Here is an 18916-nt window from a genome sequence, read left to right on the forward strand (position 1 = left end):
GTCAAATTTTGCACTATAATTGTTTTATAGGGGTTATTGAACTATGGCATTGGGATGAGGCCATTGTGGTCCATAGTGAATGTCAGATCTGTATCTGCATTGCAATAGTAACCAGCAGGTACCATCAAAACAGAGCTTGAATAAACAATTCAATTATCCACTAGACTAAATATGAACCAGCTCTTTATATACTTTAGAACTTTCATTGGAGCCAATGGACCACTGTGTATTTTTCACTCATTTAAAGTTATTACTGAAAATAAATACATATTATTGTTGGATTGTTAGGGTACAAGTTGGTGATAAACAGAGTAAAGTGTTTCTTTATTAAGCACACAATGAACTTCACACACAAACAACAGCTACAATTTGAAATTGTTACTGTTTGGTTATTTTTTATATTAATTTATTGAAGCAAGTTGAGAATAATTGTTCCCTGACCTTTCTTCACATACCAGTGATATTGCTGTTTGTTTGTTCCCTGTTACCTGGCTGCAGAAGTCAGGCTCAGAAATTTGGTGAGAATCCATTCTCGCAGAGATTCTCTTAAACTGATTTGTATGAAACTTAAGAGATTCTCACAGATTTCTTGAACCTATATACACACTAAGTAATAGGGGAGAATCTAAAGATTTTTGTATAATGCTGTTGTGAGAATCCAAGTGGATTTTTGCAAGATGAAACAAAACTATCCATGGAAGCCCTATAAAACAGACTTGGTATTCCTTGGAAGTTCACAAAGGTGTCTCAAGTTACTCTTTATTTTGTTTTATGTAACTCATACAAAGATTCTTATGATTTGATCAATTGGTCAATTACTATTGATTATGAGTAAGATTTAATCTTTTCCCAGAGAAGTCCTTTTTAGAGCCCTCTGAAAAGTACTTCTCTAATCTTTCCCTAGAGAAGTCCTTTTCAGAAAAGGACTTGAATAGAAGTCCTTTTCAGAGCCCTCTGAAAGGACTTCTCTACTAAGGGAAAGATTAAATTTTACTCATATTTACCGACCTAAAGTACCAAGTAATTTCAAATCGTGCTATTGATAATTTATATTTGCCATTTTTAGAAAAAAGACAATTGAACTCCGCATCTAATGGAGACCACCTTGACACGCCGATTATAGGTGTGTGGGTGTCACCTTTATACTTATCTAATCAAGTGAAAGAAAAGGAATTTATATTCGAGTTACATAACAACAAATATTTAATATTTTTATTCGTTCAATGGAAAGAATATTTTCATTTGGTGAAATATGAAATGTTCCATTCAACTCGGCTTGGAACAGTCAAATTTTCACCTCATGAAACTATTCTTATCATTGTACTCATAAACATTCAATATTTGTATACTATTACCACCACCATACATTATTCAAAATAATCCACTTGAGCGTACATTAATCGCAATAATGTGCACTGATTTGCATCGGAAATGTAATAAAGTGTGACACATACTAAAGCATTACTCGCGGTTATGTGTACAATTTGCTGTGATACACATTGTCACTTTCCCTGTGGATACGCATGTACACCTTACTGTAAGCAACTTAAACTATTTGGTGAAAAAAGTGACATTTTCTCTTTAAATTGCAAGATAGAATTTTGCATGATAGAATTGAAATAAAGGTTATTGCCTTGTCCTATATATACACGCAAATGATGTGTCCTCTGCAAAAAACACATTAAAATTTTTTAATGGGTTTGGGTACGCCTCACCTATTATTTATATTTTATACTGCCCTGGACACATTTGGGTGTAAGGATACTGCATAACCCTTTTTTTTTAAAACTAAAAAGTATCTGAAGTAAGTTTTGGTTCATAGAAAAAATCTCAAAGTTGATCTACCTCTCACAACTTCATTGACCTTGCCAGGTCAAGTATTTGAGTAATATTTAATATAAAAACTGTAGACATAGGAATTTTCATTGTGCTTGTGTTTGCAGATTAATGAAGAATGTTATTTACATTAATTATACTTTGTGTTTCTTATAATATATATTTGATTTCATGCTCAGGATTTGAGAAGTACATGTATTTTGAATTTTGCAATTCACAGAGATCCAGTAGGCTGACACTATTCAAGGTTCTTGGTCTATATAGTGTATTTTCATTGAAAATAATTTTATTATAAATAGAGAGAGAGCGGCCTATCTGCTGTGTCCTAGCAGGACATCAGTCAATATAAGACATTAAATATTAAATGCGAGGATCCATTGGGTACATGCATGAGAAATATGTGACCCATCACATCTAAACATGGCAGTTGTCGGAAACCCACATTTAAAGATAATAAAGAAAATGTGCCCCGAAATATAAAGACAATAATAAGGAATTTGAATTCTATTTGTCACATAAAATCACCATTCTACATGCGACATCAATGGAAGAGTGTGTCATTTTAAAGCTAAAAAGCTGTCCTTTAGTCTGGTAAAGAAACCTACAAGTTCATTTTTGACGACAACTGCCGTGTTTCGATGTGATGGGTCACATATATAATAATTAAAGAAATGAAGCTCAGACAAAGTGGCATTATAATAAAGGAGAGAAAATAATTTTATATAAACTTACACTTGAACTTCACTATTGAAAAAATGATGAATTGTTACGAGAGTGTAAAATATCAAGTGCACCTAAATGATAATCGATATGTAATATAAGGTGGAGTGTAATTTTGGGTAACAGCCCATAAGTCCAAAAAGTGTTAAAATTATGGTTTTAGGCATTTCAAGTTAGGATTAGGGATAAGGTTAGGGTAAGAATTAGGGTTAGTCTTAGGGATAGGGTTTGGCTAAGGGTAGGGACAGTTGGGATTAGAGACAGGACTGTGTTTAGGATTAGGGCTGAGGTTATAGATTAGGGTGAATGTTAGGATAAGGTTTAGGGTTTGTAACTAAGCTATTGGGTTTTCATACTAATGACCCTTTGGACTATGGACATGTACTAGTAAACCAATTTACACCCAGCTTTGAAGAAGGTGTATGAAAATGGTGCGCAGATTGCAGCATATTGCTATGTACTAAAATATATATATGCCTGATGGATTAGAGTTAATCTTGTTAGTAATATTAATGACCAACAGTATATTTGTGATCAGGAATAGCTGAAATGTAACTCAAGATGAAAAGACACTGAAGGCTGAATTCTTTATGATATAGAGCAAAGATTTAACTTTTGAACCTGTTTGAGTTGAACTGTTTGAACAAACCAAGAGTTTATATAGATATTGTGATATTCTGCTGTAATACATGAATGCTTTATGCATGCAAGAAAATGTACTGTCACATACGAATGATATATATGTTCATGCTTACTGCTACATTCTATGCATACAGTGTACATGACTTTGTTTTGTATGTTAAATCTTAAATGTGAAAGGCCACTCCTTGTTTTTTGCCAAAAACAGCTGCTTCTACATCTACCATAGGGGGGGGGGGGGTGAGAGTTCAGATTAAAATTCAGATTTTTGATCTTAATTTTTATCTCTTTTTCTGCACTTCCTCTGTACAAAAGTATAGGAGCATTCCAAATTTCAGACTTTTTGGACTTTTCTGATTTTTTTTATCTGTGGTCACTCACACCCCTGATCTACGTGCAGTTGTGCACGTAGAAAATAAATTCCCGACATGCATAATATGGGTCTGTCAGGCCCGTAGAACAGGGTGATTGTTGTTTTTTGTTTCCTAATGGTCACTTTATTTGGCTACCTCTTTGTGGGTGCACTAGATCCATGCATGGCTACCCAACCAAGATCAAAGTGACTTGAGTTCAAATTCATTGATGATCAAAACCTTTTGTGTCTGGTGTATTATTTCTAAGCAAGACTAAGCCATAGAGTTAAAATCAGTGAAAGAATCACCTGACATATACTTGTGGAGGTAATATTAATATATTTTAATTCTTTGTTAAAAGTGACTTGATATACTGGTAGCTCTGCTGGTAAACAATTCTTTTATTGAGGAATGCAATGATAAGGCACTACATGTACATAGATTTTCTTGTGCTATTCCCAGTTGAAATCCATCCATTGAAATCCAGTTCAATTCCCGGAGGTGGCGATTTGCTGGGATATTAATTGGCAACTTATGTAGATTAAATTCGGACTTCCGCTCTCCCCATGGTTAATTTAGAATTGGGTAAATGAATCATGAAAGTACTCCGTCCTATGGAGGGGACGACTTGGAAAAAAAAGTCTGAAATTAATTGGCAACTTCTGTAGATTAAATTTGGACTTCCGCTCTCCTAATGGTTCATTTAGAATTGGGTAAATGAATCATGAAAGTACTCCGTCCTATGGAGGGGACGACTTAGAAAAAAAAGCCTCAAATTAATTGGCAACTTCTGTAGATAAAATTCGGACTTCCGCTCTCCCCATGGTTCATTTAGAATTGGGTAAATGAATCATGAAAGTACTCAAATCCCCTTCGGAGGGGACGTTAAGCTGTCGGTCCCGTGTGCAGAGAGCCATACCTGTACATGTATTTCGCAGCCAGTTTCGAAAAGAGTAGGGTGTTAACCCCTGACTGTTCCCAACCCGTCCCGGTGTTCAAATGGACCCCAATGGAAATAAGCTTCAATAGAGGCTTTCTTGGGTTATCCAGGGTTGTCAGAACCCGAACAAATCAAAATCATACTCCCCCTATGGCCTTAGTCTCACACACAGGGGGTGTAGATTTCAAATAGAGTCAACCATTCAAGTAGCCCCATTTGAAATTCACACTCCCTGTGTGGAAGATTAAGGTTGTTTCATCCATTTCAGCTGGAATAGACCAATCCATTCAAATATGACAGGTTTACAATTTAGTAATGTTGAATTGGCAAGCGTTCCTTTTGTGGAAAATGGAAAATATTTTTTGGCTCTCTGAGCTGATACGCTGAAACATCTGTGGTGCCATTTTGTTTGTTTGTAGTTAGCAAAGCGGTTAAAGTTGATTCCCTAGAATTTTTGAATATTTAGGGATTTTATAGATAACAGAATTTCAGAAAACGGTAAACCTTACTACTTCATGGACTGGATGCCCAAATCAATCTTGCCAGGTCAAGCAGTACAATATGTAATGTGCTTGGTTTGTGTGTGGAAAAAGTCACAAAAGCATGAAAGTGACACAGATAAAAATTACATTACCAATATTAATTCCTTTTTATTTTATCACCAAATCAAATACTAGTCACATAACTAATTATACAAAGTTGTTGAGCATTGAGCACCCATCTCTATTACTACCAGCACATTTTGTATAATTTAATGTCTGTATAAATGAGCCCCATCAATATACATGTAATATACAGTTAAATATACTTGAACAGAATCAAAAGATCCTATCCCGTAAAATAAAATACCACCAAGGCAGAAATGTAGTAATTTGCCTAATTTTCACAAACTTACAAAATGGGTGTCCTTACAATGACTAACCTAAGCACCCGGGTGCTTATTAGATAGAATACGGTATTGGACTCAGATCACATTTGGCCCATTGTGATATACTATGTGTAATTATGAAAGTCATGGTGGTGTAATCTCAATGAGCAATGTAAATGTAATGTGCGAAACTATGCATGCGGGTTTGAGAGAAAAATGCTCAGCACATACGCGGTGGCTTTCACATACTTGCGTGTACAGGTTTGAGAGACGAACCTTTTCTCATTTCTTGGCATTAGTCCAGGATTGAAATATGTCACCCATTGTGAAACAAGACTATCAATGTGTAATGTGCAAGTCATGATGTACAACATTTAAAGGCCCATTCAGTGATTTGCTCATCCGGACGATCATAAAAATCATCAAAATTCAGATTTTGGTACCTTTGTCATTGCCATTGCCATAGATGTGCTAAAATAACCTGCTAAGTGCTAGTGGTTCATTTGAAAGCTGTGTATTTACGACAAAATACGGTATTACATGAATCTGTAATTTATATACAGACAGTATAGGGCTATAAATTAGCTACATGTATTTGAATGGGGCTTCAACTTCGTCAGTACTGCTGTTTTCTTCATCTTTTGCCAAATTTTTCATTTCAAAAATACCAAATGACAATTTGAATGACTTATCATTCACTTTTAAGCAATTTATAAACAATTTTATTTTTTTTACACTTTAGCTGGGATTACTGAATGGGGCTTTAATTAATGTGCAATATAGATGTAATCTACAATGTATATGGACACAAAGATAGACCATTAGCAGTCATACATTACATATAGTGAAAGTCAAACATGGGAGTTCTCCTTGGATAACAAAAAAGTACAGGCATATAACCTCAAAATAACCTTGTGTATAACCGCAAGGCTTCCTATAGCCTTTTGTCAAAAGTCTAAGGGTGGTGCAATAATTATGTGTACCCCGGGGTGAATTCTCAAAATGGTCTGCCAAAAATCGCTTGTTCCCTTTGGCCGTGCCAAAAATCTTTGCCCCCCCTTTCGACGTGCCAAAAACCTTTGCCCCCCCTTTGACATGCCAAAAAAACTTGGCCCCCCGCCCCCCTCTTACACATGCACGATTTTGGGGAACCTGAGCTTAAAACATTAAATTGTCTTATCATATAATGCGATCATAGTGAGCAGGAAATTTTGCATATTTGAACGTGTTCCTAACGCTTTTCCTCACGCCTTTTTAGGGCGTAATATAAAATGGTACCCAAAATATCTGTGCCAAAATTGCTTGCCCCCCCCTTTCGACCTGCCAAAATTGCTTGACCCCCCTTTTGACCTGCCAAAAATGCTTGCCCCCTTTTGGCCTGCCAAAAATCTTTGCCCCCCTATAATTCACCCCGGGGTACACATAATTATTGCACCACCCCTAAATAGTTTTTGATGTAACTGTTCAATACTAATCTGTACTTAGTACTTTTTATGACAAACTATATTAAAAGTTAGATTTTTAACGCACATTTTGCCCATGACTTACACATGAAAAGACTTATATGAATAGTTCATTGCCAATGGCTATTTTAATGCCATTGATAGGTTTTCATAGCCAAAATTTGCCACGTATGCAGTTCTTTTATACTCTTTAATTTCATTGATTCTACACCAAAGGTTCTGTTCCATTTGAAATCTTGTCATGCCTTGCAGAAGTCTTAAGAAAATCTTTCACAGAGGGGGTATGTTTTTTAAAAGGAATTAGCTAGGGTTAATTAGTTTGAAACCCATACTTATGGCTTTATACCAATATCTTCCACACATGGAGTATTTCAAATGGAAGTTACCCAATTATCTATTCAATTTCAGATCTATACTCCCTCTGTAGAAGACTTAAATTAAAGCTTCCATGGGGGAGTTTGGATTTCACATGGTATAGCCCATTGCAAACAGATTAGCAGATCCTGAACAAAAGTCCTTCTTTTTCCTCTCCAAAATTGTGTTTTTAATTTCAGTCTTTTTTGCCCAGCTGTATATTTTGCACCCCCCCCCCCAATGCCATGACTTCTCTTTCGCTCACTTGTGTCTTCCGGGTCTCTCATCATCTCTTTGTCAATTATTTACTTACTGCCTGTCTTTTACATCTTTATGTCAGTGGGCAATTCCAGTTGAAATCTATACACCCCTTATGGAAGACATGACCTTACTCTTCCACACAGGGAGTGTGAATTTAAAGTGGAATCACCTGAATGGTTGACTCTTACTTGAAATCTACACCTCCTGTGTGGGCGATTAATAAGACCAAGTTTTTCATAGGGGGTACATATTTCAACTGGAATAGCCAAATAATGCACATCACATTTTCACTCTAGCACATTTATGGTAAGCATACATACATTACCACAACAATACAAAAGTTCTGAATGATTTTGTTGAACAAATGATGAGTCATATATTTTAATGTAAGAAGATGTTTAAATGGGTTATCAATATCTTGCGAAGTCATTCCCTACCAAATGTATGTTTTTGTGGCACTACACATTCTCAGTAGACATTTTGCTGGATCGAATCAAGCTTCAAACTGGCTACAGACATGAATGAAAGAATTACAAATGTAACTTTATACAATGTTATATGACTTGCCAATTCCAATTAATGTATGGTTCCAGAGCGAGGATCTACACCCAAACTTGATTACCATTCAAAGAGGGAATTGCCCACTAAATTGTCTAAAAATACATCAGTCACAGTAGATTGTTTATATGCATTACCTTGAAAATCTCGGTAACAAGTAAAAGTTTATGTTACCCGGTATATTTTGACTGCCTTATAATCTGCCACAGCCAGCAGATCATGCCCAATAAATTCCATGCCACAAGCACCGTACAAATCCTGTGCTAGACATACAATTAATGTCCTGTCCCCAGATGTACATGTATTGTACTGTTCAATCACTCCGGTTCCAACACATATCTCCCCCGTTTCATGATCTCGCTCGCTTCGACTGACCAGCAGGGATGAAGCGCTGTGATCAAAGCAAACCCGAGAGCATCGGGAACATCCAGAGTCAACACCTGGCTGCCGGAGCCAATATGCTGGATGCACAGTCTTCCACTCTCCCAATCGGTTATCGCGACATGGTGTTTATTCCAAGCCGGTGAGATATGTCTTGGTTTGATTGTAGTTGGAAGAGTTGATACAATGTCTCCTGTGAGGTCATGTATGGTGATCACGCACCGCTTGATATCCCCCACAAGAATCTTGCCGTCTTCAGTTGTTGTTAGACTATATACATTTGTCGCTATTTTAGAAGCTTTGCTTTTCCTGCAGCAGTCTTTTCCTGTGGTGGTGAATGTTTTCAAGTAGGCACCAGCCATAGAGTAGACTTCGACACCAGTCCGTCTTGCGACAACGTATTTACCATCAAGCGTGGCAGCCATGCTTGTTGGTTTATTTGGGTTTGATGTATTCAGTTCCAAGCTGATATGTTTTGTGTACCGAGATTGATTGTTATTATCCTGATCACATTTACAGTAGACGGTCACTGCGTTTCCTTGAGAATCGCACACCCCAAGCATGCCATTGGGAGTCACCACAATATCTTGAACCTGCTTAAATCGATCGGCAAATTCGTAAACAAGCTGCAGGTTGCGAAGTTTGATGACTCGCCCCAGAGTGACATTCTGGCGCAGAAATCTGGCACTTTGGGGACTCTTGATGGAGTTTGGTGTTGGGGATGTTGCTGTTAGCAGCTTGTCCATCTGTGAGGATAGTTCATCATACTTGATATGCTGGATATTACCATTGTCTTTGCTTGCCTGCGTGATCTCATGAACAGTCTTTATGTCTCGTGCCCTGCTTTCTAGTTGAGCTATGTCTTCTTGGATATACTTGAGACGTTGCGCACCAATCTTTCTGATCTGAGCTTTCAGAATCCAAGCTTCAGCTTGAACAGCCTCTACACATCGATCCACTTGATCCTTTTCTTGCTGCAAAGCCTCTGTTGTGTCCTGCTCGAGTTGCTTCAGATCAGCGACCGATTTTTGTACATCTTTGTGCATCCCGAGCAAGTCGTGAGTGATATCGTCCAGATGTTCTTGTAGTCTCCCCACGTTGCGTTGTTGTACAAACTTGTACAGCAACTTGTTGATGTCCATTGCAGCAGTACCGCCATTTGGCAGCTTAGAGGATTTCTCACATCGTGGACATTTGACAGTCGAGTTGGCATCCCATTTGGTCAGCTGTATGAGGCAGGCTGTACAACAGACATGCTGACACTCGGGCAATGTCTGAGGAACGCGAGTGTCGGTGAAGGACAATAAACACCGCGAACATGCAAGACCAATCTCTGCTTGAGCAGGATTCTTTTCTTTTGAATCTTGCGTTTGAAGCTCTGAATTTGAAGATTGACACACAGCAGAATTCTTTTCTGTTGAATCTTGCGTTTGAAGCTCTGTATCGGAAGATTGACACACAGCAGAATTTTTGTCGGTTGAATCTTGCGTTTGGAGCTCTCCTGTATCGGAAGATTGACACACAGCTGAATTCTTTTCTGTTGAATCTTGCTTTTGAAGCTTTGTATCTGAAGATTGACATGCAGCTGAATTATTTTCTGTTGAATCTTGCGTTTGAAGCTCTGTATCGGAAGATTGACATGCAGCGGAATTCTTTTCTGTTGAATCTTGCGTTTGAAGCTCTGTATCAGAAGATTGACACACAGTTGAATTCTTTTCTGTTGAATCTTGCTTTTGAAGCTCTGTATTAGAAGATTGACACACAGCAGAATTCATTTCTGTTGAATCTTGTGTTTGAAGCTCTGTATCAGAAGATTGACACACAGTTGAATTCTTGTCTGTTGAATCTTGCATTTGAACCTCCGTATCGGAAGATTGACACACAGCTGAATTCTTGTCTGTTAAATCGGAAGATTGACATACAGCAGAATTCTCTATTTTTGTAGCTTCATATGATTGGCTTGAACTGTCGTCTCCCATATTGATAACACCTGTTTTACACTGATGTACTCCAATTTTTTATCCTTGTATGTTGAGACACTAGTTTTTAAGTCTTTCCAAGATTTGATGAGACAATATTCAAATTGTGTACTTGTGAATTTTTCAAGTACTCAATAAGAGCAGTCAGAGTTTGTTAAGTCACACTAGCCGATCATATTACATATTTTGTAACTGCCTACACCAACATGTCCTTTATTGAAAGGACACAAAATTTGTTCTTGTGTTCAGCAATCAATCTGTTATGTGTCCAACCGGCAAATTAATTTCCAATAAATGCTATAGCTGCTTGTAGCAATACAACATACACCAGTTAACATTTGCAAGTCATGCCCACCAAGTTACAATGGCGATATATTGTTGCCAGATCCCACATGTCGCATCACAGTCGGATATAAAGCATGGTGACACCTCTTTAGCAGACTGGTCAATCTCAGGTCTAACTTTGAATGAAGATGTGTTTGCTTTCACTGGTATGGGCTGGCAAGTAAAAGACTTTGTACAAAGTTCTTTCAAGGCCCATGTGTTGTCTTTTTCATAGTTCAGTAGTTTTCACTAGCAGCGTTGCCAGATATTCAGATCAAAAGTGTGGCAAACATGGCATTAAGGTGGCGGCACATGCTCATGAAGTAGCCCAACTACCTGGAAAGGAAAAGTAGCCAAAGTCCTACCATGTCTGAAATTTGGGTGCTTTTGCGTGACCTACATTAAGTGTACAGGCTGTAGCAAAGAAATTCAATCACATGTGAGGACAAATTCAACAGGGGCCAATCAAGGGCTGATCATAGCATGCAGCCAGACCCAGAGCCCCCAATCATTCCTAGTGCCCCTCGGATGACACTCGCTTTGCTCTTGCCAGGATACATGATATTGCAGAGTTTGAAATTGGGATCCTAAATAGGGCACTTCAGAGCTGAAAAATGGAACATGGGCAAGCAAAGGGAAAAGTGACGTCAGTCCGTCTCGAAAGATGGGGGCCCAAATTTGTCAAAAACTGGGGTTAATTGTGAAAAAAGTGGCTGAAAAGATTAAAATGTGGTAATTGTTTCCAAAAAGTGTGTGTGTGTGGTGAGGAAAGCATATCCCCGTGCCCCTCCCCTCCAGGATTGATGCCTGTGATTAAAAATACTAACATGTTTAAACACTTTACATAGCAAAGCAGCCCAAAATTTGATTGAGTTACGACAGCCATGCTGCAAGCAATTTGAAGGTAGCCTACTTTTGCTGGTCATAGGTAACTCTGGCAACCTTGTATTACCTTGTCAGGGATAGGTTGATGAAGTATCATGCATGGGTGGAGTTAGATAATAGGTGTCTAACTTACCTTATGAGTCACCTGATTTGTCTATGGTACCAGCATTTATTAACCATCTAGATATATAATGTACCTGGATTGATAATTTATTTGATTTATTTTAAGTTTTTTACATTTTCTAAAATTAATTAATTAAAATTAATTCCTTAATTGTTAAAGTAAAACTATGTGGGGAGACTGCTGCCGGGCGCATTATCATTATTTTTTATTATTTTTTTACAAGAATGTTGGTAAAAATGTGTTTTCAAAGCATTTGTTGCAGAAATTAGTGCAAATATTTCATTATATTATTGAACATGTTCATCAGAACTGTTATTGATTAATCAATTTATTATTTATTAATTAATTATTTCACAATCTTTTGAAGAAGAAACAAACTGGCAAACATCCAGACTGAGTGCTCTTTTATTGGACTAGAACTGTGAATTTTGTGTTAAATGTTTCATTATAATGTTCATATTTTGAGCATCTCAGTGCTTCTCAAGCTTGTTTTGACTAAGTTTGAGGCAGGGGATGCATTCAGTATTGGACAGGGACTGTCTTTTGGAATTTTCATGAGAGTATTAAATGGCTTATCTGGTGCCTTCTGGAGCTGATTAGAGTATTACATTAATAGAATGTAATAAGGAGAGAATAGTCAACTAAGGAGAGCTAAAAATCAGTCTCCTACATCAGATTTAAGGAGAGCAGTAGAGAGCGATTGCTCTCGCTCTCCTCAAAAGGCACTCCCTGATTGGAACATCTTCACAAGCGTTGAGACATATACATTTTTTCATAGTAATATTAAAAGTTCACAGGTTGGACTCCAAAATTTTTTCCCAAGTTATTCTGTGATTGATATTAGCATGAAAGGGCTAACAATATAACCTCATTACTGATCAGTCAGGTGAAATAAGTGAAGTGAACCTTTTCACCGCATTAATTATGCCCAATCAATTTACTGTAAATATGCTTTATTTTTCGGAGCTAATTTGACAAAAATATGAAAGATGAAATGCACTAAACAAGAGGTCAAATGCATTACTTAAAAAAAATGGTATGTTGCAGCGTTGGACGTAAGATGTTTTTATGCGTAGAATTATCAGCCTGCACTACTTGATTTTTGTTACATTCGCACACTTCACTGTATAAGTCTATGTTATAAAATTGCTACACATTTCCAAAATTGTGTAGCATACTGATCATTATTATATGTTTTGATGGATCCAAGTGTGTAAAAATATTGGATCTAAAACATAATAATGATAAAATTGAATGCTTTATACCCAATATTTATTGGTCTCGCTATGAGTTGTAAAATATTGGACTCGACTACGTCTCGTCCAATATTTTAAAACTCATAGCTCGACTTTCAATAAATATGGGTTCAATCGATCAAATTTTATATCAAAATTGAGTAGCATTTTGCTCCGCGATGTGGCCAACGCTGGTATTATATGTTGTATATGATAGCTATGTGAAAATGTGTTACCAGTAATTGCATTTTACTCTTGATGTAAAAATTACATGTACAATCCTTTTGAATGTCAGAGGTTTTTTTTTTACTTCTTTTGATGTTTTTCTTTTTTTCATTTTGCTTCAATTCAATTCAATTCAATTCAATTGAAAGTGCACTGATTGATGAAACATGTTAATGATAACAAAACCCTTTTAAGTTCATTTCTTTCTTCATCCGTCTAGTCTTTTATCCAAGTATTTTATAACTCTAATCCAATTTTAGTTGACAAAGGGAGTGCGTTGTTTACGTTGAGGTGGGTGTAGTGAATAATTATTTCAGGTTTTGTAGTATAGAACTCTAAATATCTGGAAATCATCATGCCATGGAGTTCACCCATTTGGTTCAATAGATTTCTTTACAATTCAGTTATTTTGTGTTTTCTATTGTACATGCTAATTCACTCACGATGTTTAAATTATTTGTGATTTGTAAAAGTCATCCAATAATCATTATATTTTCCTGGGATAGCATTTAAAGGAGGATTTCGTGATCCTAGCATCCTCTTTTTATGATATTTTTCAGTAGGTATCCACAAAAAAAGCTTATTTCCAAAAAATGATTGTGTGTATTACACTGCTCCATAGGTCACTGTTGTAATTTCGTTCTGGTATACCAGAACTAAATTCAAATTTAACGATATTATTGTTAAACGAAATAATCTGCAAGAAGTATTTGGTACATAAACATTATGTAGCCAGAGGTTTCCAGTGGTATAAAAATCTCAATTTTTTTTGAGAAAAGTGGGGGGATGAGGCTGTGGATCACAAAATGCCCTTTTAATATGGGGGGTGTGTGCTTGTCAATTTTAAAGAGTATATGTGTCTTGTAAGTAATTAAATTTGAAAGAAAATGTCCACTAATGGCCTCAGTTGGGCCTTCATTTTCACATTTTCTAACTAAAATTTTTCTCAAATTGACCTGCCACTGAACACCCCATGATATACCAATGTCTAACAATAGTAACCGAAATTTGAACTATTCCTTCTATTTAAAACCAATTCGTGAACTTGTTATTTAAAAGAAGATAATTTTACCCAAACTGTTACATTTCAACCTCACATCACATCAAAGCTCCCATTGGGCACCCCATTCCTTTTTTAAAGGAATTTTTATTCTATGGCTCAGTTCATTTGCCTCCATTCAATATCCATAGCTCAAATTGTACCTGGGTCAAGTTGATTGTGAAGTTTGAGATTTGGGTACCTAACATATTAGAGACAGTAGCGTCTGTCTGTGATATATGTGCGAGTATATTATCTGCCTGGTGCCGTCACTTAGTGCCGCATCGTATGCTACAGATGAACTGCCTTTGATTGTGCAATGTATGATGTATCATAGGTGCAGGCATTTTTCAGGTTTAAGCCTGAATTCAGGCTTTTTTTGTGGTCCAATTTTCCGCAATTTTTTTAAACTTTAGCCTGTTTTTGGCCTTTTTAGCATAATTTCATACACTTTTTAAGGTTTTTCCAAACTTTTCAGGTTTTTTTCATGGATGATCATTCTCATGCCTGTAGGTGGAGAGGAAGCTAAATGGACTATAGTGGATAGTTTGTTTGATATTGAACTATCACTCAGCAAGAGTTTTTACCACCACTGGAACCAGCTTTTTTTTGGGGTGGGGGGGGGGACTGAAGCATGATATGTGTAAAGTGGTAGATTTAATCCTATTAATGACAGGTGCTGTCCTGGATCTGTATTTTAAAGCATCAAACTTTTCCCACGGATTGGTTCTACCTGTGAAGGTACAAGTGTATTGTATTTTGTAGGTAAAAAAGGTCTTGTCAAGTTAACCAAAAATGTTGCTTTTGTCAAATTACTTCTATAACTCACTCAACTGTCAATGTACTTCCTGTGGTTCTTCCATAAACACAACTGTCATGGAAGCTGAAGTAATATGTATGATATAGATTACGGATAATTCAGGGGTTTTTATGTAGAATTATGTAGACTTGTATTAGCCGCATTCTTATCCCTTGTCAACACCCTTGTTGTTTGGATAACCTTAAATTGTTTGTGGACCCTGTTGAGAATGTTTGTTTGAAATTGAATCATGAAATTGAATCAAGAATCTTAGACCCCGTTTACACCAGGAAAAAGTTGCAATTTGATTTTTTGACTTCTGGGTGAGGAGGGCACAGCTCATACCAATCAGAATAAAAATGTTCACTTTTTTCTAATTTTGAAAATCTGTAATTTTTTGAAGGAAAAATTGAGAGATCATATCCTTAAATGTATAGCACTGCTACATTAAGAACAAAGCGCTCGAAGGCAAAAAACAAAGCAAAAGAACAACATGAGGAAAACCACAACAGCATGAACTGTCTGTGTATGATTGAAAGGCTCCATAATCTGAGGATACAAATGAGTCTTCAGTACAGTAGCCTTGATTACTAATTACGTGAGATATTGAGCCAGTCAACTTTCGGGAGAATGTGCAATAGTGTGGAACATCTGGGTCACATATAAATGTCTGTTTTGTGTAATGTAATGTTTTTTGATCTCGCTTTGTACAGATACCGGCTACAGCCACAACGACTTTGTGCACGGCGTATCATGGGACCCACTCAGCAACAAGCTTCTAACATGTGGATGGGACAGACAAGTCATCAGCCACGATGTCAACTTACCAAATACAGCAGTACCTTTATAATAGCCAGCTCACCATGACCTGGAAGGAGGGTTCCCCAAGGTAACATCCTTGGACCCCTTCAGGTACAAGTGCAAAGACTAGGATATTACAAGCATTACCAAATATAAAACTTAAGTTGCAATGAGCAGTTTACCATTATAATGAGGTTTCTGAACGATACATCCTTGGACCCATTCAGCTACTTAGCAAGCTTCAAAGGCTAGGATGTTACCAATATAACCATATAGAGAAGACACTAGTACCTTTATAATGGCCAGCTCACAATACTGGCTTTCATGGAGTGTTCCCTGAGGATACATCCTTGGACCCATTCAGCTACAAACTTTAAAGGCTAGAGTGTTCAAACCAATTCCAACTCAACATATTCCATTTCCAAATAGAGAGATCCTCAGGTTTGTATCCCTGGATACCTGAGGTCACAAGATTCAAACTGTAAGGTGTTTTTATCATGTTGCCTACCGTTGACAGCAGTAGTCTGTTGGTTAATATGCAGCTCACAATATGTATTTTAAAATTTGTAAACACAGTCACCGAGTTCTGACCATTTCGGTAAATTCCTAAACCTTTGCGTTTGATCTCAACTACATCACGCCGTTGCATACATCTTTCCTGCTCAGTTCAACATGCACAGTAACAATGTTTGCATCAATGTTGCGATTAGGTAGGGTTAAATTCTTCAAAAATGGCTTTTGGGATATATACCGAAAGGTTCATTGTTTAGATGTGACCAGCTGCATGTATGATGATGATATAATTTTTAGGTCGTCCGAAGGAGAGACATGGCAGCATAAGTTTTGTGTCAGTCAGTGAGTGTGTACGTTATTATATTGTTGGGTGTTCAAGGTCGCATACTTAGGTCAAAGGTCATTTGAGGTCAACTTGTAAAATAGGCTGAAAATGAAAAATATTATCTCGCATGAACTTTCAAATCCAATAGACCTTTTCAAATCAATTTATTCCGATTAAACCCGAAGCATGAAATAACTTCCCGAATGCTCGCTTATAATAGGTACCTCTTCAGCATCCAATGTGTGACATTAAGACACAATCAAGCGTGGGGTATGTCTTGTAAGCGATTTATGTATGCCAAGTGTCAACTTGTCCAAATCTAACTACCGAAAAATGAATAACATTTTGCACCTTTCTTTCCATTTACTGTCATATTGTGAAGTGCCAAATAGCGAAGGTGTTCAATATGTTTGGAAAATATTTTGCCTGATGACCTGTGTTGACATTGGCTAAATAAGCTGCATTTTTGCTCAAAATGGTTCGGTGATTCACAACATTTCTTGTCCAGTATTTTAAGCCCCCTAGCTTACTGAATAAATACAGCTCACTGCACCTGGTTTACTGAACTTTCTAATCTTGATTTGAAATGGTCTATTGCAAAGTCATAGCTGCATTATGTGTGGTAGCTTGTGGTGTTCATTACCCATATCTTTGGACAACCTATTTAGTACCACCATTCTTATATTTTATTATTTTTTTATACAGTAGTAAGTTTGTAACTTTGGGTTACACTTTTGGAACTATTCCCCGATGTTTTAACTTCAGTAAATGTTTCATTTGAAGGACTACGGCTGCCAACAGCCTGCTGATTGTCCACGTTATATGTAATAACACCCATGTGTGAGTAACACAGAAGTGAATCCAACTCACTCATGATTGGTTATGATTTTCATTTAGGATGCATGTGCTTGCGTTTGCATTGTATTTTGAAATATGATCGGCTCGCTGTACATCTGCTGGCAGCTGTGTTCCTTCAATTGAAATTTTTACTGTAAATACTGCCATAATTAGCTATAATTGACAATATTTTCTTGAACCGTTTGGATCTGATCATGTCATATTTAATTTCAAATTGCCTAATCATCAAGTCAGTTCAGAGACGCTGCAAATTCACAGACTCCTCTGAATTCAGAGACCTGGTCTGTGAAATCACATACCCGGGTCTGTGATTTCATTTGTTTCAATTTTGGTATCAAATAAAAACAATTATGCAGTCTGTTTGGTACATTAGATAGTTAATGAGCTTGTTTGTTTTCAATTCATCTGTGCAAATTAAAATTCTATTTGTGCAATTTTTTATGCAGAGCAAAATGATGCAATAAAGCAGAAATATCAGAAAAACTTGCACCGAAACAAAACTAGTTAAAAATGCAGTTAACAAGAGTATTTGAATTCACAGATGGTCTGTGAATTTAGAGGAGCCTTAAATTCACAGCGCCCCCGAACTGAAGTTACAAGAGTAATATCTTACAAACCAGAGGTCCAGGGTGTGATTATTGGGTACAATACTACAGTTACTTCTTTGATTGGTTTCAACAGTAAAACCTACTGAAAAAAAATACTGTAAAAGATAGGCCAAAGTGGCAGACAGCACAATCAATTGCTAAGAAAATGTATCACAATCAATTGTTGATGTAAAAATTGTTCAAATGTAGCAGTACTGTGTATCTTACTTGCAGCTGATTGTTGTATAATACCACAAGACGAGTACCAGTTTTTGCTCACTGAATAGTAATGCCGCTGTTAAATGTTGTGTTAAACCAGTGTGGTGCTTACATGTGTCTGAAGGCATTTAACCATAAAATAAAAAGGAGATGCGGACCAATTACCAGTAGGTACATTCCCAGCATTAACCATTATTGAGGGTCAATCGTTCCAAAATAGTGCGAGACAAACCTGCTACGCACATACCATGTATTTTTACGATCTTTTGCGTAAAAGCGAAGACACACAATGCTCCATCACATAAACACAAGGATACGCTTACAAAAAATGTAACTGGTGAGAAAAAGCATGTGAATGCAGGCCAAAAAGCGGGCTAAAAATAAATAAAAGTGCAGGAATTTGGACTCGTAAAATACCCGAAGTAGCATCTCCGATTTGTATTACCCTGTTTTGATTGACATGTTAAGTCTTGTTTTTCCACATTAATAAAATTATGATTTATACCCTCAGTTTATCAAGTTGTTATATAACCATTTGCAATATGTGATGCGATCAAGCAAAATCAGTCGAAACTCAGAATTAAATTTTCAGCTTCTTACAGGATAGTAAAAAATATCTACAAAGCTGCA

At 36.8% G+C, this 18916-nt stretch overlaps 1 protein-coding gene across 1 annotated transcript in view; it reads left to right on the forward strand.

Annotated features, from left to right (window-relative positions):
- The window catches only part of LOC140166153 (methylosome protein WDR77-like), a 40357-nt gene extending 23811 nt beyond the window's left edge, over window positions 1-16546 (forward strand). Inside the window, exon 9 of the mRNA XM_072189544.1 lies at window positions 15697-16546. Coding sequence (XP_072045645.1) covers window positions 15697-15833 — 137 coding nt within the window. The 3' untranslated portion in view covers window positions 15834-16546. The remainder of the gene's footprint in view (window positions 1-15696) is intronic.
- The last annotated feature ends 2370 nt before the right edge of the window (window positions 16547-18916 follow it).

The sequence above is a fragment of the Amphiura filiformis genome, chromosome 12, assembly GCF_039555335.1.
Source record: "Amphiura filiformis chromosome 12, Afil_fr2py, whole genome shotgun sequence".
In the NCBI taxonomy this organism is placed as follows: domain Eukaryota; kingdom Metazoa; phylum Echinodermata; class Ophiuroidea; order Amphilepidida; family Amphiuridae; genus Amphiura; species Amphiura filiformis.